At 49.3% G+C, this 26,448-nt stretch overlaps 1 protein-coding gene across 1 annotated transcript in view; it reads left to right on the top strand.

The window, feature by feature from the left end:
- The window catches only part of LPAR3 (lysophosphatidic acid receptor 3), a 62,844-nt gene that overhangs the window by 17,171 nt on the left and 19,225 nt on the right, over nt 1-26,448 (top strand). Inside the window, exon 2 of the mRNA XM_069735825.1 lies at nt 2,476-3,230. Within this exon, the coding sequence (XP_069591926.1) occupies nt 2,495-3,230 (736 nt within the window). The 5' untranslated portion in view covers nt 2,476-2,494. The remainder of the gene's footprint in view (nt 1-2,475; nt 3,231-26,448) is intronic.

Raw genomic sequence — 26,448 nt, 5'->3', positions numbered from 1 at the left:
CTGCGTTTGGTGCTTTACATCCTTCTGTTCTCACAGAACTTAGCACTGCCTTTGGTGCTTTACATCCTTGTGTTCTCATAAAACGTACATCAGCATTTGATGATTTACTTCCATGTGTTCTTAGAAAACTGGCATTTCTCATTGATCCTGCTCTTTAAAAAGCATATTCAAAGGATAAAAAGAACTTTCATGTACTATATGAGCATTTAATGTTATCTCTCTCATTTTCACCCTCTTTAAGCTTAGACCGCATTATCTTCTTGGGTAAATGCAACCTTCGCCTTCTGCTTAGCTGCAATAACACAAACAAAGGTAAATTATCTCTTATCTTAATACCCATTTTTATAATGAAGTTACCCTGGTGATCAGCTAATATAGGCATTTAAAGTTGCGGATGGCAGTGTTTGCTGTTTTTTTTGTCACTCTATTCTAGATTTACTTTTCAATTACGTATGTAGATGGGTGATGAATGACTCTGGGTGAGCAGAGCTGCAGTGTAAAGCTGGGAATAGGACAGCGCAGAGACATAAGAACTGGTGAGGACGGGGATGTCACAGCAGTTAATGTAATTAAGGCACGGTCTATATCTACCCTAATGGAAAAGGCAAAAAAATTGTCAAGAAAATAAGTGGCGGTGAGAATTACATCGCCTCACTTTTACTTATTTTACAGTAATATGGAGCAAATGGCCGGGGATTTCTCTTCCTCTAATGTAACCCACAAGGTGATTCTTGGACGTGTCATTAATATTCATTGTTTAATTGTGAAACATTATAATATGATTCTAATAGAAGTCATGAGCTTCAGACTAGATGGCACCATGCATGATAATACTGCGCCATCTGCAAATATAACCAACAGGACCCAGCGGTCGCAGCTTGTACCAACATGGGGGGCAGGGGGTACAAATCTGGGATATAACAGTACTAAAAGGGGTTTATCATCAATACCCAAGAAATAGTGGAAGGCGAGCTGGAGAAATGGATGATAGTTATACTAGAGAGAACCCTCCGATTAAAGGGGACCCACCGGAGAGAAAGACCCTGGATAATGTAGAGCGGGTGATTCAAATCTATGGTGCTGACGTTCCTAAACTAGACATATTGAAAGATTTGTCCCCTTTAAAACAAAGGAATATTTCACTATTTAGCATGAATAGAACATACAATAATGTCCGAGGTGTCACAAAGTCCCGGGGCCCCAGTATAAAACCTGTACCAGGGCCCCCAGCTATCATGGGCCTTTTCTAACCCTGGTGTCTGATGTGGCATACGGGCATTTCTCAGCCATTCAGGCCAAGGTCTTTCCTAGTGTAAATTCTGTATTTCTTCAGCTTTTTTTTGCAGAAAATCTCCTGCATTTAACAGTTTAATAAAGTGGAAGTGATTTCATGAAAACTAGTTCCCAGTTGCTGTTGATCTGTACGTTTTTTGGTGCGTTTTTTTCCCAGTTGGCTTTTATGGGAAGCCTGAAGAAACACATGGAAATCTGCAGTTGTATTGAGTCTAAAGCCCAGATCCACTGTTTGTGATTTATTGAAGTAATTTTTCTTCTTTTTTTGTCTTGTTGTATTCGCTGATACATTTTTCATCAAATTCTTCAAAGCAGTGCACATAGTTCATGACTTTGGCGCAAATGAAAAACCGTTCTTTATTTTTTTGTCTTTAACCATCATTTTAACCATTCATTTAAAAAGTCGCATGTTTGTCTAAAAATGCTCCAAATTAAAAACCCAGTCAGAAACTGGAGGGAGACGCGCCAACAAAATGCGACATTTGGTAAAAAGTTACATTTACTGAATCTGTTTAAAACCTCTGGATAAGTGAATTTGTCAAACAAAAATAATTTAAAAAAATACTTAAAAAAGAAGACAGCAATGTAAAAAAAGGAAATAGAGAAGAAGGCGCCAATGCTAAAGATGGTAATTAACAGCATTCAATAATGGTGACGGGGCTTAGGCGTTTCTGCGCATAAAAAACTGTTAAATCTACACCAAAAAAAACAACAAAAATGCAGTAAAGAATGCAAAATTCAAAGCAGATTGTTATTGTGTATTTTGGCGCAGACACTTGCAGGAAAAAAAATCAGCTGAAAAATGTGAGAACATGACTTTTATGGCAATAATGGTTTTTAGCCCCAAACACTCACATTTAAGGTTTTTATAAATAAATAAGTAAATAAATAAAAAGTTGGCACCAAAGGTGGATACCCGTTTATCGTACCCAGGATTTGTGGTGTCGGGGAACTAAGCTCTCTAAAGCATGCGATGGTTAAGCAGAAGTCTCATTGGTCAGTGAAGCAATCAGATTACCCGAAAATTACAGCACAGAGGATTTCAGGAGATTTTTGCTTAGATTTTTGATCATGGTCTGATAATGACAATGTAAGATAAGATAACAGAGCAGGGACCCCTCACATGATGACGTTTGGTGTCCTTTTGTCCATGTGACGATGATCTCCTTCTCTCACCTCCAGGACGCGGGCCCCTTTCAGGATGAACACTTGTCACTACGATAAACGGATGGACTTTTTCTACAATCAGAGCAATTCGCAGACAGAGGACGACTGGACCGGGACCAAGCTGATTCTGCTGTTCTGTTTCGGGGCTTGCTGCTGTCTGTTCATCTTCATCTCCAACATGTTGGTCATTGCGGCGGTGGTCAGGAATAAGAGATTCCACTATCCCTTCTACTACCTGCTGGCCAATTTAGCGGCTGCCGACTTGTTCTCGGGGATCGCCTATGTCTATCTGATGTTCCATACGGGGCCGGTGTCGAAAACTCTGACCGTGCACAAATGGTTCCTGCGCCAAGGCCTCCTGGACACGAGCATGTCGGCCTCGCTGGCCAACCTCCTGGTCATTGCTGTGGAGAGACATATCTCCATTGTCCGGATGAGAATTCACAGCAATCTGACCAAGCGGAGAGTGACCTGTCTCATTCTGCTCATCTGGGGTGTGGCCATTTTTATGGGTGCTGTCCCCACCTTAGGCTGGAATTGCATCTGTGACATAACCACATGCTCCTCTCTTGCCCCCATCTACAGTCGGAGCTACCTCACTTTTTGGACGGTTTCCAACCTGGCTGTTTTTCTAATCATGGTTGTGGCCTATCTAAGGATCTACACGTATGTACAATACAAGACCAATGTGCTCTCTCCCCACACCACCGGCTCCATAAGTCGACGGCGGACCCCAGTAAAGTTGATGAAGACTGTCATGACTGTGTTAGGTAAGACTGGTCCCAGGCTTCAGCTCTTAATCTAGTATCTCCATATTAAGGGGGCACTTACATAATTGGGTGACTTTAGAGGAATCTCATTGACGTAAACCATGCTGTCTGGAGAAGGCACCAAACATGGGGCTCTGTACATTCTCCTTGCTGCTTTTCCACCAGGAGTAAGAACCAAGTCATCATGTCTTCCTCATTTAATCAAAGCTTAACCCTGTATGTTTTCCTAAATATTCAGGTTATTACAAATACCTGCATTCTCAATATCACAAGACACGTGCAGGCGTGCCAGCATTGGGAGAGTTTCTAATGCTACTAAGTTCAGAAACTAAAAATTATTGTGCACCTATAGGGGGGGAAGCTATAACATTAACCCCACAGTGACATCACAGTGACATGTATGGCAGATATATGTATGGAGCACACTTACATAGTGACATCTGGTGCACATGTACGGTGGAGGTACAGCGGATGTCTGTATGGAGCACACTTACATAGTGACATCTGGAGCATATGTATGGTGGAGGTATGGCGGATGTCTGTATGGAGCACACTTACATAGTGACATCTGGCGTACATGTATGGTGGAGGTACGGCGGATGTCTGTATGGAGCACACTTACATAGTGACATCTGGTGCACATGTACGGTGGAGGTACAGCGGATGTCTGTATGGAGCACACTTACATAGTGACATCTGGCGTACATGTATGGTGGAGGTACGGCGGATGTCTGTATGGAGCACACTTACATAGTGACATCTGGAGCATATGTATGGTGGAGGTACGGCGGATGTCTGTATGGAGCACACTTACATAGTGACATCTGGAGCACATGTACGGTGGAGGTACAGCGGATGTCTGTATGGAGCACACTTACATAGTGACATCTGGCGCACATGTACGGTGGAGGTACGGCGGATGTCTGTATGGAGCACACTTACATAGTGACATGTGGTGCACATGTATGGTGGAGGTACGGCGGATGTCTGTATGAAGCACACTTACATAGTGACATCTGGCGCACATGTACGGTGGAGGTACGGCGGATGTCTGTATGGAGCACACTTACATAGTGACATGTGGTGCACATGTATGGTGGAGGTACGGCGGATGTCTGTATGAAGCACACTTACATAGTGACATCTGGCGCACATGTACGGTGGAGGTACAGCGGATGTCTGTATGAAGCACACTTACATAGTGACATCTGGAGCACATGTATGGTGGAGGTACGGTGGATGTCTGTATGGAGCACACTTACATAGTGACATCTGGCGCACATGTATGGTGGAGGTACGGTGGATGTCTGTATGGAGCACACTTACATAGTGACATCTGGTGCACATGTACGGTGGAGGTACGGCGGATGTCTGTATGGAGCACACTTACATAGTGACATCTGGAGCACATGTACGGTGGAGGTACGGCGGATGTCTGTATGGAGCACACTTACATAGTGACATCTGGAGCACATGTACGGTGGAGGTACAGCGGATGTCTGTATGGAGCACACTTACATAGTGACATCTGGCGCACATGTACAGTGGAGGTACGGCGGATGTCTGTATGGAGCACACTTACATAGTGACATCTGGCGCACATGTACGGTGGAGGTACGGCGGATGTCTGTATGGAGCACACTTACATAGTGACATCTGGAGCACATGTACGGTGGAGGTACAGCGGATGTCTGTATGGAGCACACTTACATAGTGACATCTGGTGCACATGTACGGTGGAGGTACGGCGGATGTCTGTATGGAGCACACTTACATAGTGACATCTGGCGCACATGTACAGTGGAGGTACGGCGGATGTCTGTGTGAAGCACACTTACATAGTGACATCTGGAGCACATGTACGGTGGAGGTACAGCGGATGTCTGTATGGAGCACACTTACATAGTGACATCTGGAGCACATGTACGGTGGAGGTACGGCGGATGTCTGTATGGAGCACACTTACATAGTGACATCTGGAGCACATGTACGGTGGAGGTACAGCGGATGTCTGTATGGAGCACACTTACATAGTGACATCTGGCGCACATGTATGGTGGAGGTGCGGCGGATGTCTGTATGGAGCACACTTACATAGTGACATCTGGAGCACATGTACGGTGGAGGTACAGCGGATGTCTGTATGGAGCACACTTACATAGTGACATCTGGCGCACATGTACGGTGGAGGTACGGCGGATGTCTGTATGGAGCACACTTACATAGTGACATCTGGAGCACATGTACGGCGGAGGTACGGCGGATGTCTGTATGGAGCACACTTACATAGTGACATCTGGCGCACATGTACAGTGGAGGTACGGCGGATGTCTGTATGGAGCACACTTACATAGTGACATCTGGAGCACATGTACGGTGGAGGTACGGCGGATGTCTGTATGGAGCACACTTACATAGTGACATCTGGAGCACATGTACGGTGGAGGTACAGCGGATGTCTGTATGGAGCACACTTACACAGTGACATCTGGAGCACATGTACGGCGGAGGTACGGCGGATGTCTGTATGGAGCACACTTACATAGTGACATCTGGAGCACATGTACGGTGGAGGTACGGCGGATGTCTGTATGGAGCACACTTACATAGTGACATCTGGAGCACATGTACGGTGGAGGTACAGCGGATGTCTGTATGGAGCACACTTACATAGTGACATCTGGAGCACATGTATGGTGGAGGTACAGCGGATGTCTGTATGGAGCACACTTACATAGTGACATCTGGAGCACATGTACAGTGGAGGTACGGCGGATGTCTGTATGGAGCACACTTACATAGTGACATCTGGCGCACATGTACAGTGGAGGTACGGCGGATGTCTGTATGGAGCACACTTACATAGTGACATCTGGAGCACATGTACGGTGGAGGTACGGCGGATGTCTGTATGGAGCACACTTACATAGTGACATCTGGTGCACATGTACGGTGGAGGTACCGCGGATGTCTGTATGGAGCACACTTACATAGTGACATCTGGTGCACATGTACGGTGGAGGTACGGCGGATGTCTGTATGGAGCACACTTACATAGTGACATCTGGAGCACATGTACGGTGGAGGTACAGCGGATGTCTGTATGGAGCACACTTACATAGTGACATCTGGAGCACATGTATGGTGGAGGTACAGCGGATGTCTGTATGGAGCACACTTACATAGTGACATCTGGAGCACATGTACAGTGGAGGTACGGCGGATGTCTGTATGGAGCACACTTACATAGTGACATCTGGAGCACATGTACGGTGGAGGTACGGCGGATGTCTGTATGGAGCACACTTACATAGTGACATCTGGAGCACATGTATGGTGGAGGTACAGCGGATGTCTGTATGGAGCACACTCACATAGTGACATCTGGTGCACATGTATGGTGGAGGTAAGGCGGATGTCTGTATGGAGCACACTTACATAGTGACACCTGGTGAACATGTACGGTGGAGGTACGGCGGATGTCTGTATGGAGCACACTTACACAGTGACATCTGGAGCACATGTACGGCGGAGGTACGGCGGATGTCTGTATGGAGCACACTTACACAGTGACATCTGGCGCACATGTACGGCGGATGTCTGTATGGAGCACACTTACATAGTGACATCTGGCGCACATGTACGGCGGAGGTACGGCGGATGTCTGTATGGAGCACACTTACATAGTGACATCTGGAGCACATGTACGGTGGAGGTACGGCGGATGTCTGTATGGAGCACACTTACATAGTGACATCTGGCGCACATGTACGGCGGATGTCTGTATGGAGCACACTTACACAGTGACATCTGGCGCACATGTACGGCGGATGTACGGCGGATGTCTTTATGGAGCACACTTACATACTGACATCTGGCGCACATGTACGGTGGAGGTACGGCGGATGTCTGTATGGAGCACACTTACATAGTGACATCTGGCGCACATGTACGGTGGAGGTACGGCGGATGTCTGTATGGAGCACACTTACATAGTGACATCTGGAGCACATGTACGGTGGAGGTACGGTGGATGTCTGTATGGAGCACACTTACATAGTGACATCTGGCGCACATGTACGGTGGAGGTACGGCGGATGTCTGTATGGAGCACACTTACATAGTGACATCTGGCGCACATGTACAGTGGAGGTACGGCGGATGTCTGTATGAAGCACACTTACATAGTGTCATCTGGCGCACATGTACAGTGGAGGTACGGCGGATGTCTGTATGAAGCACACTTACATAGTGACATCTGGCGCACATGTACGGTGGAGGTACGGCGGATGTCTGTATGGAGCACACTTACATAGTGACATCTGGTGCACATGTACGGTGGAGGTACGGCGGATGTCTGTATAGAGCACACTTACATAGTGACATCTGGAGCACATGTATGGTGGAGGTACAGCGGATGTCTGTATGGAGCACACTCACATAGTGACATCTGGTGCACATGTATGGTGGAGGTAAGGCGGATGTCTGTATGGAGCACACTTACATAGTGACACCTGGTGAACATGTACGGTGGAGGTACGGCGGATGTCTGTATGGAGCACACTTACACAGTGACATCTGGAGCACATGTACGGCGGAGGTACGGCGGATGTCTGTATGGAGCACACTTACACAGTGACATCTGGCGCACATGTACGGCGGATGTCTGTATGGAGCACACTTACATAGTGACATCTGGCGCACATGTACGGCGGAGGTACGGCGGATGTCTGTATGGAGCACACTTACATAGTGACATCTGGCGCACATGTACGGCGGATGTCTGTATGGAGCACACTTACACAGTGACATCTGGCGCACATGTACGGCGGATGTACGGCGGATGTCTGTATGGAGCACACTTACATACTGACATCTGGCGCACATGTACGGTGGAGGTACGGCGGATGTCTGTATGGAGCACACTTACATAGTGACATCTGGCGCACATGTACGGTGGAGGTACGGCGGATGTCTGTATGGAGCACACTTACATAGTGACATCTGGAGCACATGTACGGTGGAGGTACGGTGGATGTCTGTATGGAGCACACTTACATAGTGACATCTGGCGCACATGTACGGTGGAGGTACGGCGGATGTCTGTATGGAGCACACTTACATAGTGACATCTGGCGCACATGTACAGTGGAGGTACGGCGGATGTCTGTATGAAGCACACTTACATAGTGACATCTGGCGCACATGTATGGTGGAGGTACGGCGGATGTCTGTATAGAGCACACTTACATAGTGACATCTGGAGCACATGTACGGTGGAGGTACGGCGGATGTCTGTATGGAGCACACTTACATAGTGACATCTGGAGCACATGTACAGTGGAGGTACGGCAGATGTCTGTATAGAGCACACTTACATAGTGACATCTGGAGCACATGTACGGTGGAGGTACGGCGGATGTCTGTATGGAGCACACTTACATAGTGACATCTGGAGCACATGTACGGTGGAGGTACGGCGGATGTCTGTATGGAGCACACTTACATAGTGACATCTGGAGCACATGTACAGTGGAGGTACGGCGGATGTCTGTATGAAGCACACTTACATAGTGACATCTGGCGCACATGTATGGTGGAGGTACGGCAGATGTCTGTATAGAGCACACTTACATAGTGACATCTGGCGCACATGTACGGTGGAGGTACGGCGGATGTCTGTATGGAGCACACTTACATAGTGTCATCTGGCGCACATGTACGGTGGAGGTACGGCGGATGTCTGTATGGAACACACTTACATAGTGTCATCTGGCGCACATATACGGCGGAGGTACGGCGGATGTCTGTATGGAGCACACTTACATAGTGACATCTGGCGCACATGTACGGTGGAGGTACGGCGGATGTCTGTATGGAGCACACTTATATAGTGACATCTGGCGCACATGTACGGTGGAGGTATGGCGGATGTCTGTATGGAGCACACTTACATACTGACATCTGGCGCACATGTACGGTGGAGGTACAGCGGATGTCTGTATGGAGCACACTTACATAGTGACATCTGGCGCACATGTACGGTGGAGGTACGGCGGATGTCTGTATGGAGCACACTTACATAGTGACATCTGGCGCACATGTACGGTGGAGGTACGGCGGATGTCTGTATGGAGCACACTTACATAGTGACATCTGGCGCACATGTATGGTGGAGGTATGGCGGATGTCTGTATGGAGCACACTTACATAGTGACATCTGGAGCACATGTACGGCGGAGGTATGACGGATGTCTGTATGAAGCACACTTACATAGTGTCATCTGGAGCACATGTACGGTGGAGGTATGGCGGATGTCTGTATGGAGCACACTTACATAATGACATCTGGCGCACATGTACAGTGGAGGTACGGCAGATGTCTGGATGGAGCACACTTACATAATGACATCTGGCGCACATGTACGGCGGAGGTACGGTGGATGTCTGTATGGAGCACACTTACATAGTGACATCTGGCGCACATGTACAGTGGAGGTACGGCGGATGTCTGTATGGAGCACACTTACATAGTGACATCTGGCGCACATGTACAGTGGAGGTACGGCGGATGTCTGTATGGAGCACACTTACATAGTGACATCTGGAGCACATGTACGGTGGAGGTATGGCGGATGTCTGTATGGAGCACACTTACATAATGACATCTGGCGCACATGTACAGTGGAGGTACGGCAGATGTCTGGATGGAGCACACTTACATAATGACATCTGGCGCACATGTACGGCGGAGGTACGGTGGATGTCTGTATGGAGCACACTTACATAGTGACATCTGGCGCACATGTACAGTGGAGGTACGGCGGATGTCTGTATGGAGCACACTTATATAGTGACATCTGGAGCACATGTACGGTGGAGGTACAGCGGATGTCTGTATGGAGCACACTTACATAGTGACATCTGGCGCACATGTACGGTGGAGGTACGGCGGATGTCTGTATGGAGCACACTTACATAGTGACATCTGGTGCACATGTATGGTGGAGGTACAGCGGATGTCTGTATGGAGCACACTTACATAGTGACATCTGGCGCACATGTACGGTGGAGGTACGGCGGATGTCTGTATGGAGCACACTTACATAGTGACATCTGGTGCACATGTACGGTGGAGGTACGGCGGATGTCTGTATGGAGCACACTTACATAGTGACATCTGGTGCACATGTATGGTGGAGGTACAGCGGATGTCTGTATAGAGCACACTTACATAGTGACATCTGGTGCACATGTACGGTGGAGGTACGGCGGATGTCTGTATGGAGCACACTTGCATAGTGACATCTGGTGCACATGTATGGTGGAGGTACAGCGGATGTCTGTATGGAGCACACTTACATAGTGACATCTGGCGCACATGTACGGTGGAGGTACGGCGGATGTCTGTATGGAGCACACTTACATAGTGACATCTGGAGCACATGTACAGTGGAGGTACGGCGGATGTCTGTATGGAGCACACTTACATAGTGACATCTGGAGCACATGTACGGTGGAGGTATGGCGGATGTCTGTATGGAGCACACTTACATAGTGACATCTGGTGCACATGTACGGTGGAGGTACGGCGGATGTCTGTATGGAGCACACTTACATAGTGACATGTGGTGCACATGTACGGTGGAGGTACGGCGGATGTCTGTATGGAGCACACTTACATAGTGACATCTGGCGCACATGTACGGTGGAGGTACGGCGGATGTCTGTATGGAGCACACTTACATAGTGACATCTGGAGCACATGTACGGTGGAGGTACGGCGGATGTCTGTATGGAGCACACTTACATAGTGACATCTGGTGCACATGTACGGCGGAGGTACGGTGGATGTCTGTATGGAGCACACTTACATAGTGACATCTGGCGCACATGTACGGCGGAGGTACGGCGGATGTCTGTATGGAGCACACTTACATAGTGACATCTGGTGCACATGTACGGCGGAGGTATGGCGGATGTCTGTATGGAGCACACTTACATAGTGACATCTGGAGCACATGTACGGTGGAGGTATGGCGGATGTCTGTATGGAGCACACTTACATAGTGACATCTGGAGCACATGTACGGTGGAGGTATGGCGGATGTCTGTATGGAGCACACTTACATAGTGACATCTGGAGCACATGTACGGTGGAGGTATGGCGGATGTCTGTATGGAGCACACTTACATAGTGACATCTGGAGCACATGTACGGTGGAGGTATGGCGGATGTCTGTATGGAGCACACTTACATAGTGACATCTGGCGCACATGTACAGTGGAGGTACGGCGGATGTCTGTATGGAGCACACTTACATAGTGACATCTGGAGCACATGTACGGTGGAGGTACGGTGGATGTCTGTATGGAGCACACTTACATAGTGACATCTGGCGCACATGTACGGCGGAGGTACGGCGGATGTCTGTATGGAGCACACTTACATAGTGACATCTGGTGCACATGTACGGCGGAGGTATGGCGGATGTCTGTATGGAGCACACTTACATAGTGACATCTGGAGCACATGTACGGTGGAGGTACGGCGGATGTCTGTATGGAGCACACTTACATAGTGACATCTGGTGCACATGTACGGCGGAGGTATGGCGGATGTCTGTATGGAGCACACTTACATAGTGACATCTGGAGCACATGTACGGTGGAGGTACGGCGGATGTCTGTATGGAGCACACTTACATAGTGACATCTGGTGCACATGTACGGTGGAGGTATGGCGGATGTCTGTATGGAGCACACTTACATAGTGACATGTGGTGCACATGTACGGTGGAGGTACGGCGGATGTCTGTATGGAGCACACTTACATAGTGACATGTGGTGCACATGTACAGTGGAGGTACGGCGGATGTCTGTATGGAGCACACTTACATAGTGACATGTGGTGCACATGTACAGTGGAGGTACGGCGGATGTCTGTATGGAGCACACTTACATAGTGACATCTGGCGCACATGTATGGTGGAGGTACGGCGGATGTCTGTATGGAGCACACTTACATAGTGACATCTGGTGCACATGTACGGTGGAGGTACGGCGGATGTCTGTATGGAGCACACTTACATAGTGACATGTGGTGCACATGTACAGTGGAGGTACGGCGGATGTCTGTATGGAGCACACTTACATAGTGACATCTGGCGCACATGTATGGTGGAGGTACGGCGGATGTCTGTATGGAGCACACTTATATAGTGACATCTGGTGCACATGTACGGTGGAGGTACGGCGGATGTCTGTATGGAGCACACTTATATAGTGACATCTGGAGCACATGTACGGTGGAGGTACGGCGGATGTCTGTATGGAGCACACTTACATAGTGACATCTGGCGCACATGTACGGTGGAGGTACAGCGGATGTCTGTATGGAGCACACTTATATAGTGACATCTGGAGCACATGTACGGTGGAGGTACGGCGGATGTCTGTATGGAGCACACTTACATAGTGACATGTGGAGCACATGTACAGTGGAGGTACGGCGGATGTCTGTATGGAGCACACTTACATAGTGACATCTGGTGCACATGTATGGTGGAGGTACAGCGGATGTCTGTATGGAGCACACTTACATAGTGACATCTGGTGCACATGTACGGTGGAGGTATGACGGATGTCTGTATGGAGCACACTTACATAGTGACATCTGGCGCACATGTACGGTGGAGGTACGGCGGATGTCTGTATGGAGCACACTTACATAGTGACATCTGGTGCACATGTATGGTGGAGGTACAGCGGATGTCTGTATGGAGCACACTTACATAGTGACATCTGGTGCACATGTACGGTGGAGGTACGGCGGATGTCTGTATGGAGCACACTTACATAGTGACATCTGGCGCACATGTACGGTGGAGGTACAGCGGATGTCTGTATGGAGCACACTTACATAGTGACATCTGGTGCACATGTACGGTGGAGGTACGGCGGATGTCTGTATGGAGCACACTTACATAGTGACATCTGGCGCACATGTATGGTGGAGGTACAGCGGATGTCTGTATGGAGCACACTTACATAGTGACATCTGGTGCACATGTATGGTGGAGGTACAGCGGATGTCTGTATGGAGCACACTTACATAGTGACATCTGGCGCACATGTACGGCGGATGTCTGTATGGAGCACACTTACATAGTGACATCTGGCGCACATGTACGGCGGATGTCTGTATGGAGCACACTTACATAGTGACATCTGGTGCACATGTACAGTGGAGGTACGGCGGATGTCTGTATGGAGCACACTTACATAGTGACATCTGGCGCACATGTACGGTGGAGGTACGGCGGATGTCTGTATGGAGCACACTTACATAGTGACATCTGGCGCACATGTACGGTGGAGGTACAGCGGATGTCTGTATGGAGCACACTTACATAGTGACATCTGGTGCACATGTACGGTGGAGGTACGGCGGATGTCTGTATGGAGCACACTTACATAGTGACATCTGGCGCACATGTATGGTGGAGGTACAGCGGATGTCTGTATGGAGCACACTTACATAGTGACATCTGGTGCACATGTATGGTGGAGGTACAGCGGATGTCTGTATGGAGCACACTTACATAGTGACATCTGGCGCACATGTACGGCGGATGTCTGTATGGAGCACACTTACATAGTGACATCTGGTGCACATGTACGGTGGAGGTACGGCGGATGTCTGTATGGAGCACACTTACATAGTGACATCTGGTGCACATGTATGGTGGAGGTACAGCGGATGTCTGTATGGAGCACACTTACATAGTGACATCTGGTGCACATGTACGGCGGAGGTATGGCGGATGTCTGTATGGAGCACACTTACATAGTGACATCTGGCGCACATGTATGGTGGAGGTACAGCGGATGTCTGTATGGAGCACACTTACATAGTGACATCTGGTGCACATGTACGGCGGAGGTATGGCGGATGTCTGTATGGAGCACACTTACATAGTGACATCTGGCGCACATGTACGGCGGAGGTATGGCGGATGTCTGTATGGAGCACACTTACATAGTGACATCTGGCGCACATGTATGGTGGAGGTACAGCGGATGTCTGTATGGAGCACACTTACATAGTGACATCTGGTGCACATGTACAGTGGAGGTATGGCGGATGTCTGTATGGAGCACACTTACATAGTGACATCTGGCGCACATGTATGGTGGAGGTACGGCGGATGTCTGTATGGAGCACACTTACATAGTGACATCTGGCGCACATGTATGGTGGAGGTACGGCGGATGTCTGTATGGAGCACACTTACATAGTGACATCTGGCGCACATGTATGGTGGAGGTACGGCGGATGTCTGTATGGAGCACACTTATATAGTGACATCTGACGCACATGTACGGTGGAGGTATGGCGGATGTCTGTATGGAGCACACTTACAGTGGGGCAAAAATGTATTTAGTCAGTCAGCAATAGTGCAAGTTCCACCACCAAAAGATGAGAGGCGTCTGTAATTTACATCATAGGTAGACCTCAACTATGGGAGACAAACTGAGAAAAAAAAATCCAGAAAATCACATTGTCTGTTTTTTTAACAATTTATTTGCATATTATGGTGGAAAATAAGTATTTGGTCAGAAACAAACAATCAAGATTTCTGGCTCTCACAGACCTGTAACTTTTTCTTTAAGAGTCTCCTCTTTCCTCCACTCATTACCTGTAGTAATGGCACCTGTTTAAACTTGTTATCAGTATAAAAAGACACCTGTGCACACCCTCAAACAGTCTGACTCCAAACTCCACTATGGTGAAGACCAAAGAGCTGTCAAAGGACACCAGAAACAAAATTGTAGCCCTGCACCAGGCTGGGAAGACTGAATCTGCAATAGCCAACCAGCTTGGAGTGAAGAAATCAACAGTGGGAGCAATAATTAGAAAATGGAAGACATACAAGACCACTGATAATCTCCCTCGATCTGGGGCTCCATGCAAAATCCCACCCCGTGGGGTCAGAATGATCACAAGAACGGTGAGCAAAAATCCCAGAACCACGCGGGGGGACCTAGTGAATGAACTGCAGCGAGCTGGGACCAATGTGACAAGGCCTACCATAAGTAACACACTACGCCACCATGGACTCAGATCCTGCAGTGCCAGACGTGTCCCACTGCTTAAGCCAGTACATGTCCGGGCCCGTCTGAAGTTTGCTAGAGAGCATTTGGATGATCCAGAGGAGTTTTGGGAGAATGTCCTATGGTCTGATGAAACCAAACTGGAACTGTTTGGTAGAAACACAACTTGTCGTGTTTGGAGGAAAAAGAATACTGAGTTGCATCCATCAAACACCATACCTACTGTAAAGCATGGCGGTGGAAACATCATGCTTTGGGGCTGTTTCTCTGCAAAGGGGCCAGGACGACTGATCCAGATACATGAAAGAATGAATGGGGCCATGTATCGTGAGATTTTGAGTGCAAACCTCCTTCCATCAGCAAGGGCATTGAAGATGAAATGTGGCTGGGTCTTTCAACATGACAATGATCCAAAGCACACCGCCAGGGCAACGAAGGAGTGGCTTCGTGTCACGATATGGTATGAAATATCATATAAGTTTAGTTGCTCGTCAGCTCATGAGGTGGGCTAAACCCCCCCTTCACTAGCTGACTCTACTTGGTTCTCTCTGGGCTATGGACTGTATGCTAGAAGGGGGTTTTATTGCTCTGGGGTCGTAAATTCCAGGCTCAGAGGAAAGTCCCTCACCCCTCCCACATTCTCTAGTTCAAACTGGAAAAGTGGCTCCAAGATTCAGGAAAGGTTCTTTGTTTAGTTTTTGTTAGATATTAGGCAAACGATTTAAGCTAGGAACATGAAAATATATATTCGTAGTCTCACTCGGTGTATCTACACATCCCATGAATCTCGGGCTTCTAACTCCGTCTGGTAAAGAAGTAGGGTTTTCTCTGTAAATATGTATCCCAGATAGGACATATTTGATCTCATTAGAATGCTCATGTTAATACGAGATGAATTATGAGTATGTTAGGACTCTGACATGTTTTGTAGTGAAGTTATAGAAATCAGAGGAAATAGTTTAAAGTTTAGGCAGAATGTAGAGAGAGGAGGGTCTGGATAAGCCAGCCTTTCTGTGATGTCACAGCCTGGAAAGTATAACTGGCTGCACACATCCCCAGCTGTGTCTCTGCTAGATTTCTTCCTGACTTCTTGTCCTCTCCTGAAGCCAGCAGCATCCCATGGACTGGGATATATGGAAACTGCCCTAGCCTGATTGCCTGCAATGTTTTTAACATGTGAGTGTTATCTTTTCTCTTTTATTCCCTTTATGTTATAATTACCCATGTACATATTTGCAATTGTCTCATTTGTAACTTCTTTATAAAATATTTTTGGTAAAGCACTGCCTAATTAATTTCAATGGAATATACTATTATATATTAGTTCGTTCATCCATGCTCTAAACTTACCCTGTCTTCTGAAGGGAAAATACGCTACTGTTACTGTTGTGTTGGGTTAGCTTCGGACCCGTTTAATCGAAGCTGGTGGCAGCGAAAGTGTGCTGACTGTTGGATTATGCTGAAGCAACTGCGGGTTTGATAATTATTGTTCCTGCCTGAGTGGGAGTAGTTATCGCGTCGCTGCAGCGTGCCCAATAGCCAGTACATAGCAGGCAGCCTTTCTGGCGACTAATTACCCAGGGTGCAGTACCTAATCTGACCTGAGAGTAAGGGGGGCGCCAGAGAGCTGCAAGTGTTAAGTGGAACTGTAAGCGGGATATACATAAATCCCTGCAGTTCGTGGTATATAGAAAGCAGTGGGATACCTAGAATAAGCCCCTGCTGTAAACTAAGAGGTCAATAGCCTTGTGTGTGGTTTTTCATCACATCGTGGAGTGGAGGGATAACTAAGATAAGCCCCCTGCACATGTGATAGCCGTCTGTTGGCCTAAAGTCACCTCAATCCGTGACGTAGGGGTGACGGTCACGGTGTGAATCCTGACCCATTGGTGACAGTGGTCAGGGGAATCGTGACAATTGGTGGCAAGGCGGTGGGATATCTTAGAGCATTAGTGATTTGGTTTGAGTAATCATTCCTCTCACTAAAAACTTGCAGAAAGTTCTTGCGAGGACTCTGCGCAAATAAGTTTGGAGAACGAACTCAGTGCTTTTTAGTTGTGAGACAATTGTGTACGGGTAATTATCCCCTCCCTTTCTCTTCGTTTTTCTATCCTATCTTTTATTTGGCAACCATGGTTGTGCTGGGAGAAACCTTCTATGAGCAGCAGACCAGAGACACCCTTGTCGCCTTATGCAAGTCACAGCACATTGACTTTGCAAGCAAAAACAAAGCCCAACTGGTCGCAGATCTGGTGCAATGGGAAGCCGCTCGAGACCAATCTCAGAGCTCAGAGGCCGCAGAAGCCAGCACCAGCGAACATGAGGCTGCAGCAGAGGTCCAACCACTGAATACGGGCCCTACTGGCAACCAGGGGGGCGCAGACCTCCTCCTGCAGCTGGCTCTGCAACAATGCTCCGCAGATGACCTAGAGAGACGTCTGCAGCTGATCCAGCAATACCAGGAGCAAGCCGAGAGAGAGGCCCGAGCTGATAGAGAGGCCCAGGCCCAGCGAGCCGAGAGAGAGGCCCAGCGAGCCGAGCGAGAGGCCCAGGCCCAGCGAGCCGAGCGAGAGGCCCAAGTGGAGCGGGAGTACCAGCTGCAGATGGCCCGACTGCAAATGCAGGGGTCGTCCCAGTCCAGCCGTGAGCCCAGCAGCGCTCAGATGCCTAAACCCCGGCCCGATCACTTCCCTGTTATGGAGAAGGACGGAGACTTGGACACTTTTCTGCGGGCCTTTGAGAAAGCCTGCAGACAGTACCGGCTGCCTACAGATGAATGGGCCCGATACCTGACCCCAGGGCTGAGAGGTAAAGCTCTGGAGGCGTTTGCTGCCCTCCCTCAAGAACAAGATGGAGACTATGAGGCCATCAAGCAGGCCCTGATAGCAAAGTACCAGCTTACTCCCGAGGTGTACCGTAGAAAGTTCCGGACCCTCCAACGTGGCCCACACGACAGTTACAGTGATGTGGTGCATGGACTGGGGACCCAATTTGACCAGTGGACCCAAGGACTGTCAGTGACCACCTTTGCACAGCTGCGAGACCTGATGATCAAAGACCAGTTCTTTCATCTTTGCCCAGCTGAGGTGCGACAGTTCGTGATGGACAGAGAACCCAAAGATGTGACGAAAGCAGCGCAGATTGCCGATGCCTATGAGGCCAACCGTAGATCGGAAGGGCGGAAGCCAGTCACCACCAGCTGGAGAGGGGGTAAGCCTGCAACCAACGCCAATACCCCTGCCAGCCAACACACCAGAGGTCCTGGCCCCGTGGCCAACAGCACCAGACGTACCACCGAACCTCGCACGTGTTACACCTGCAATCAGACTGGTCATATCAGTCTCTCCTGCCCAACCAAGCAGAAGAACACCCCAGCCAAGGCCCCAGGGCCTAATGCAGCAGTTCTTTTGGTGGGTGGTGTGGTTGGGAGGGTGTGTGACAACGTACAGCCCGTCACTGTGGGAGGCCATGTTGCTACAGGCCTCAAGGACACCGGGGCTGAACGAACCCTCATCCGACCCGAACTGGCGGCCCCTGAAGAAATCATTCCGGGGAAAACCCTAACTGTCACTGGGATTGGGGGCATCAGCTGTCCCTTACCGATGGCCCAGGTTTTTATTGATTGGGGTGCCGGGAGCGGGGTGAGGGAAGTGGGGCTGTCTGATAATTTGCCCACTGATGTTTTGTTGGGGACTGATTTGGGGAGGATGTTTGCATACTACGTCACTGATACCCCTCCCCAATCTACTAATAAGGGTAACGTTAACCCTGATGATGATGATGATGATGATGCGAAATCGCATGTGTTACCTGACCATGCTTTATCTTGTAATGATGCATCTAATAACCAGTTTTTTCCTAGGATTGATGGTGAAAATGTTGTACCTGTGCCAGCTGAACCTGATAATGATTTTTCTGTGAAGGTTAATGTGTCCATAGGTACAGGCGTGCCCAGCCACGTCGCTCTGCGGAGTGAGACGGCTGAGGAACCCCTAGCAAGGGCAAATGTCGGTGCTACAGGAAATGGGGAGAAGCATGGGAACCGTGAGAAAGGTGATGCCATTAAATTGACCAGTGCCACCGAGGAAGGTAACTGGCCCATAAGTAGCACTGCCCCTGGAGTGTTGGGGGTGGAGGGGGAGGTAGAGCCCATAGCAGCGCCGGCTGATGGGACTGTAGAAATCCCCGGGGAGACAGCCTACGTAGCTGCTGTCACCCGCAGTCAGAGTGCCCGGAACGCAGATAACTGTCAGCCTTCCGGACCCTCCTCAGTCATCACTGTGACTGAACCAGAGGTGGACCCAGAGCAGGTCCAAGAGGGTTCCCGTGGGGAAGGGACCCTGACATCGCTTCTGGCTTCCCCTAGCCAGGAGTTTCAGGCCGCTCTGCACACAGATGCGAGCCTAGAGAGTTTGAGACAACTTGCCGGGACGCACTTCTCCGAGGCTGATAAGGAGAAGGTGTTCTGGGAACAAGGAAGGCTGTACCGGGAGACAGTACCCGGAGAATCACAAAAGGAGTGGTTGAGGGAAAGACAGCTGGTCGTCCCACAGCAATTCCGGGGTGAGTTGTTGCGGATTGCCCATGAGATCCCGCTAGCTGGACACTTGGGGATCAGCAAAACTAAGGCCCGGCTGTCTCAACACTTCTATTGGCCTAAGATGGGGACAGATGTGTCAAACTACTGCTGCTCCTGTGTCACCTGTCAAAGAGTGGGGGAGGCGGGGCCTGCTCTTAAGGCTCCCCTGATCCCTTTGCCAGTGATAGAGGAGCCTTTCCAGAGGATCGCGGTGGACATTGTGGGCCCGCTGGCCGTCCCCAGCAGCTCTGGAAAGCAATACATCCTTACTGTGGTAGACTATGCTACCCGGTACCCAGAGGCAGTAGCTCTGTCGTCAACTAGGGCAGATAAGGTGGCGGATGCCCTGTTGGCCATCTTTTCACGTGTAGGATTTCCCAGGGAAATGCTTACTGATCAAGGGACCCAATTTATGTCTCGCCTAATGGAGGCTCTCTGTAAGAGAATGCAGGTGAAGCACCTGGTATCGAGTGCGTATCACCCACAGACCAATGGCTTGTGTGAACGCTTCAATGGTACCCTCAAACAGATGCTACGCATGCTGGTTGAGACTCAAGGGCGCGACTGGGAGCGGTACCTCCCACACCTGCTGTTCGCTTACCGAGAGGTTCCGCAGGCCTCGACGGGGTTCTCACCCTTCGAGCTCCTGTACGGCAGGCGAGTCCGGGGACCCCTTGGGTTGGTAAGAGAATCCTGGGAAGAGGAGCCGAACCCTTCTGAAGTGTCCATAGTGGAGTATGTCATGCGCTTCCGTGACAAGATGCAGACCTTGACGCAGTTGGTGCATGACAACATGACGCAGGCTCAGGCTGACCAGAAGCACTGGTACGACCAGAACGCCTGGGAGCGGACCTACCACGTGGGTCAAAAGGTGTGGGTGCTGGTCCCCGTACCAACGGATAAGCTTCAGGCAGCCTGGGAGAGCCCGTACGTCGTCCACCAACAGCTCAACCCGGTCACGTACGTGGTCACGCTTGACCACGCTCGGGATAGGCGAAAGGCCTTTCACGTCAACATGATGAAGGCTCATCACGAACGTGAACCTTTCGTCCTACCGGTCTGCAGCTTGCCCGAAGACGGTGAGGAAGACACCCTCCTGGACTTGCTGGCCCAAGCCAAGGCCAATGGGTCCATTGAGGACGTGGAGGTAAGCGCCTCGTTAACTGAACCCCAGCGGTTGCAGTTGCAAACCACACGGGAACCTTTCCGGGTCGTGTTCTCCAACCGACCTGGGAGGACTGAGTTAGCAGTCCACGAGGTGGACACCGGGAATCACGCCCCACTACGGCGAACACCCTATCGAATCTCTGACCAGGTGCAGCAGATTATGCGCCAAGAGATTGATGAGATGTTACAGCTGGGGGTGATTCGACGGTCAAAGAGTGCGTGGGCCTCACCTGTAGTTCTCGTGCCAAAGAAGGACCGGACCACCCGGTTCTGCGTGGACTACAGGGGACTCAACGCCATCACCGCCTCTGACGCGCACCCCATGCCGCGCATCGAGGAGCTGCTTGAGAAGTTAGCTGGCGCAAAATACCTGACAATAATGGATTTGAGTAGAGGATACTGGCAGATTCCCCTGAGCCCCGAGGCGCAGGAGAAGTCCGCCTTTATCACGCCCTTCGGACTGTACGAGTCCACGGTCATGCCCTTCGGCATGAAGAATGCCCCTGCCATTTTCCAGCGGATGGTCAACCTCCTGCTTCAGGGACTGGAGACGTACGCCGTGGCGTACTTGGATGACATTGCCATCTTCAGTCCCTCCTGGAAGGAACACCTGCAGCATCTCGAGGAGGTGCTCAGGCGAATTCACCAAGCAGGACTGACTATCAAGCCGGGAAAGTGCCAGATGGGCATGAGGGAGGTTCACTACCTGGGGCACCGGGTAGGCGGGAACACCCTGAAGCCAGAGCCTGACAAAGTGGGAGTGATCGTGAACTGGCCCACTCCCGTGACCAAGAAACAGGTGATGTCCTTCTTGGGCACTGCAGGGTACTATAGGCGCTTCGTAAAGCACTATAGTAGGCTGGCAAAACCATTGACGGACCTCACCAGGAAGAAGCTACCTCACATTGTCAACTGGACAGATGGCTGTGAGGGGGCCTTCCAGGTGTTGAAAACCGCACTGTGCAACGCCCCTGTGTTGAAAGCAGTCGACAGCAGTCGACCGTTCTTGGTACAGACCGACGCCAGCGAGTTTGGCCTTGGTGCTGTACTCAGCCAGGTTGACTCGGAGGACCAAGAGCACCCCGTGTTATACCTGAGCCGGAAACTTTTGCCGAGGGAAGTGGCCTACTCCACAATTGAGAAGGAGTGCCTGGCCATAGTCTGGGCCCTGCTGCGCTTGCAGCCCTACTTGTATGGTCACACTTTCACTGTGGTGACCGACCACAACCCTCTTCGCTGGCTAAATGCCATGTGTGGAACCAACGGCAGGTTGCTACGCTGGAGCCTTGCCCTTCAGCAGTTTGACTTCACCATTGAACATAAAACGGGCAAAGAGCATGGGAATGCAGATGGACTCTCCCGCCAGGGTGAACCTACTGAGGTGCCCATGGAGGCATACCGTGGGGTACTGCCTCCCTAGCGCACACCAAAAGGGGGAGGTGTCACGATATGGTATGAAATATATAAGTTTAGTTGCTCGTCAGCTCATGAGGTGGGCTAAACCCCCCCTTCACTAGCTGACTCTACTTGGTTCTCTCTGGGCTATGGACTGTATGCTAGAAGGGGTTTTTATTGCTCTGGGGTCGTAAATTCCAGGCTCAGAGGAAAGTCCCTCACCCCTCCCACATTCTCTAGTTCAAACTGGAAAAGTGGCTCCAAGATTCAGGAAAGGTTCTTTGTTTAGTTTTTGTTAGATATTAGGCAAACGATTTAAGCTAGGAACATGAAAATATATATTCGTAGTCTCACTCGGTGTATCTACACATCCCATGAATCTCGGGCTTCTAACTCCGTCTGGTAAAGAAGTAGGGTTTTCTCTGTAAATATGTATCCCAGATAGGACATATTTGATCTCATTAGAATGCTCATGTTAATACGAGATGAATTATGAGTATGTTAGGACTCTGACATGTTTTGTAGTGAAGTTATAGAAATCAGAGGAAATAGTTTAAAGTTTAGGCAGAATGTAGAGAGAGGAGGGTCTGGAAAAGCCAGCCTTTCTGTGATGTCACAGCCTGGAAAGTATAACTGGCTGCACACATCCCCAGCTGGGGGTCTGCTAGATTTCTTCCTGACTTCTTGTCCTCTCCTGAAGCCAGCAGCATCCCATGGACTGGGATATATGGAAACTGCCCTAGCCTGATTGCCTGCAATGCTTTTAACATGTGAGTGTTATCTTTTCTCTTTTATTCCCTTTATGTTATAATTACCCATGTACATATTTGCAATTGTCTCATTTGTAACTTCTTTATAAAATATTTTTGGTAAAGCACTGCCTAATTAATTTCAATGGAATATACTATTATATATTAGTTCGTTCATCCATGCTCTAAACTTACCCTGTCTTCTGAAGGGAAAATACGCTACTGTTACTGTTGTGTTGGGTTAGCTTCGGACCCGTTTAATCGAAGCTGGTGGCAGCGAAAGTGCGCTGACTGTTGGATTATGCTGAAGCAACTGCGGGTTTGATAATTATTGTTCCTGCCTGAGTGGGAGTAGTTATCGCGTCGCTGCAGCGTGCCCAATAGCCAGTACATAGCAGGCAGCCTTTCTGGCGACTAATTACCCAGGGTGCAGTACCTAATCTGACCTGAGAGTAAGGGGGGCGCCAGAGAGCTGCAAGTGTTAAGTGGAACTGTAAGCGGGATATACATAAATCCCTGCAGTTCGTGGTATATAGAAAGCAGTGGGATACCTAGAATAAGCCCCTGCTGTAAACTAAGAGGTCAATAGCCTTGTGTGTGGTTTTTCATCACATCGTGGAGTGGAGGGATAACTAAGATAAGCCCCCTGCACATGTGATAGCCGTCTGTTGGCCTAAAGTCACCTCAATCCGTGACGTAGGGGTGACGGTCACGGTGTGAATCCTGACCCATTGGTGACAGCGGTCAGGGGAATCGTGACACTTCGTAAGAAGCATTTCAAGGTCCTGGAGTGGCCTAGCCAGTCTCCAGATCTCAACCCTATAGAAAACCTTTGGAGGGAGTTGAAAGTCCGTGTTTCCAAGCGAAAAGCCAAAAACATCACTGCTCTAGAGGAGATCTGCATGGAGGAATGGGCCAACATACCAACAACAGTGTGTGGCAACCTTGTGAAGACTTACAGAAAACGTTTGACCTCTGTCATTGCCAACAAAGGATATATTACAAAGTATTGAGATGAAATTTTGTTTCTGACCAAATACTTATTTTCCACCATAATATGCAAATAAAATGTTAAAAAAACAGACAATGTGATTTTCTGGATTTTTTTTTCTCAGTTTGTCTCCCATAGTTGAGGTCTATCTATGATGTAAATTACAGACGCCTCTCATCTTTTTAAGTGGTGGAACTTGCACTATTGCTGACTGACTAAATACTTTTTTTCCCCACTGTACATAGTGACATCTGGCGCACATGTACAGTGGAGGTACGGCGGATGTCTGTATGGAGCACACTTACATATTGACATCTGGAGCACATGTATGGCGGAGGTACGGCGGATGTCTGTATGGAGCACACTTACATAGTGACATCTGGCGCACATGTACAGTGGAGGTACGGCGGATGTCTGTATGGAGCACACTTACATAGTGACATCTGGAGCACATGTACGGTGGAGGTACAGCGGATGTCTGTATGGAGCACACTTACATAGTGACATCTTGTGCACATGTACGGTGGAGGTACGGCGGATGTCTGTATGGAGCACACTTATATAGTGACATCTGGTGCACATGTATGGTGGAGGAACGGCGGATGTCTGTATGGAGCACACTTACATAGTGACATCTGGTGCACATGTATGGTGGAGGTATGGCGGATGTCTGTATGGAGCACACTTACATAGTGACATCTGGCGCACATGTACGGTGGAGGTATGGCGGATGTCTGTATGGAGCACACTTACATAGTGACATCTGGCGCACATGTACGGTGGAGGTACGGCGGATGTCTGTATGGAGCACACTTACATAGTGACATCTGGTGCACATGTACGGCGGAGGTATGGCGGATGTCTGTATGGAGCACACTTATATAGTGACATCTGGCGCACATGTATGGTGGAGGTACGGCGGATGTCTGTATGGAGCACACTTACATAGTGACATCTGGTGCACATGTATGGTGGAGGTAAGGCGGATGTCTGTATGGAGCACACTTATATAGTGACATCTGGTGCACATGTACGGTGGAGGTATGGCGGATGTCTGTATGGAGCACACTTATATAGTGACATCTGGTGCACATGTACGGTGGAGGTATGGCGGATGTCTGTATGGAGCACACTTATATAGTGACATCTGGTGCACATGTACGGTGGAGGTACGGCGGATGTCTGTATGGAGCACACTTATATAGTGACATCTGGTGCACATGTACGGTGGAGGTATGGCGGATGTCTGTATGGAGCACACTTATATAGTGACATCTGGTGCACATGTACGGTGGAGGTACGGCGGATGTCTGTATGAAGCACACTTACATAGTGACATCTGGTGCACATGTACGGTGGAGGTACGGCGGATATCTGTATGGAGCACACTTACATAGTGACATCTGGCGCACATGTACGGTGGAGGTATGGCGGATGTCTGTATGGAGCACACTTATATAGTGACAACTGGAGCACATGTACGGCGGAGGTACGGCGGATGTCTGTGTGAAGCACACTTACATAGTGACATCTGGCGCACATGTATGGTGGAGGTACGGCGGATGTCTGTATGGAGCACACTTACATAGTGACATCTGGTGCACATGTATGGTGGAGGTATGACGGATGTCTGTATGGAGCACACTTACATAGTGACATCTGGTGCACATGTACGGTGGAGGTACAGCGGATGTCTGTGTGAAACACACTTACATAGTGACATCTGGCGCACATGTATGGTGGAGGTACAGCGGATGTCTGTATGGAGCACACTTACATAGTGACATCTGGTGCACATCTACGGTGGAGGTACGGCGGATGTCTGTATGGAGCACACTTACATTGTGACATCTGGCGCACATGTACGGTGGAGGTACGGCGGATGTCTGTATGGAGCACACTTACATTGTGACATCTGGCGCACATGTACGGTGGAGGTACGGCGGATGTCTGTATGGAGCACACTTATATAGTGACAACTGGAGCACATGTACGGCGGAGGTACGGCGGATGTCTGTGTGAAGCACACTTACATAGTGACATCTGGCGCACATGTATGGTGGAGGTACGGCGGATGTCTGTATGGAGCACACTTACATAGTGACATCTGGTGCACATGTACGGTGGAGGTACAGCGGATGTCTGTATGGAGCACACTTACATAGTGACATCTGGAGCACATGTATGGTGGAGGTACAGCGGATGTCTGTATGGAGCACA

This window comes from Ranitomeya imitator, chromosome 8 (genome assembly GCF_032444005.1).
Source record: "Ranitomeya imitator isolate aRanImi1 chromosome 8, aRanImi1.pri, whole genome shotgun sequence".
Classification (NCBI taxonomy): Eukaryota; Metazoa; Chordata; class Amphibia; order Anura; family Dendrobatidae; genus Ranitomeya; species Ranitomeya imitator.
The sequence above is the reverse complement of the archived record's forward strand: the minus strand, read 5'-3'. Positions and strand labels throughout refer to the sequence as shown.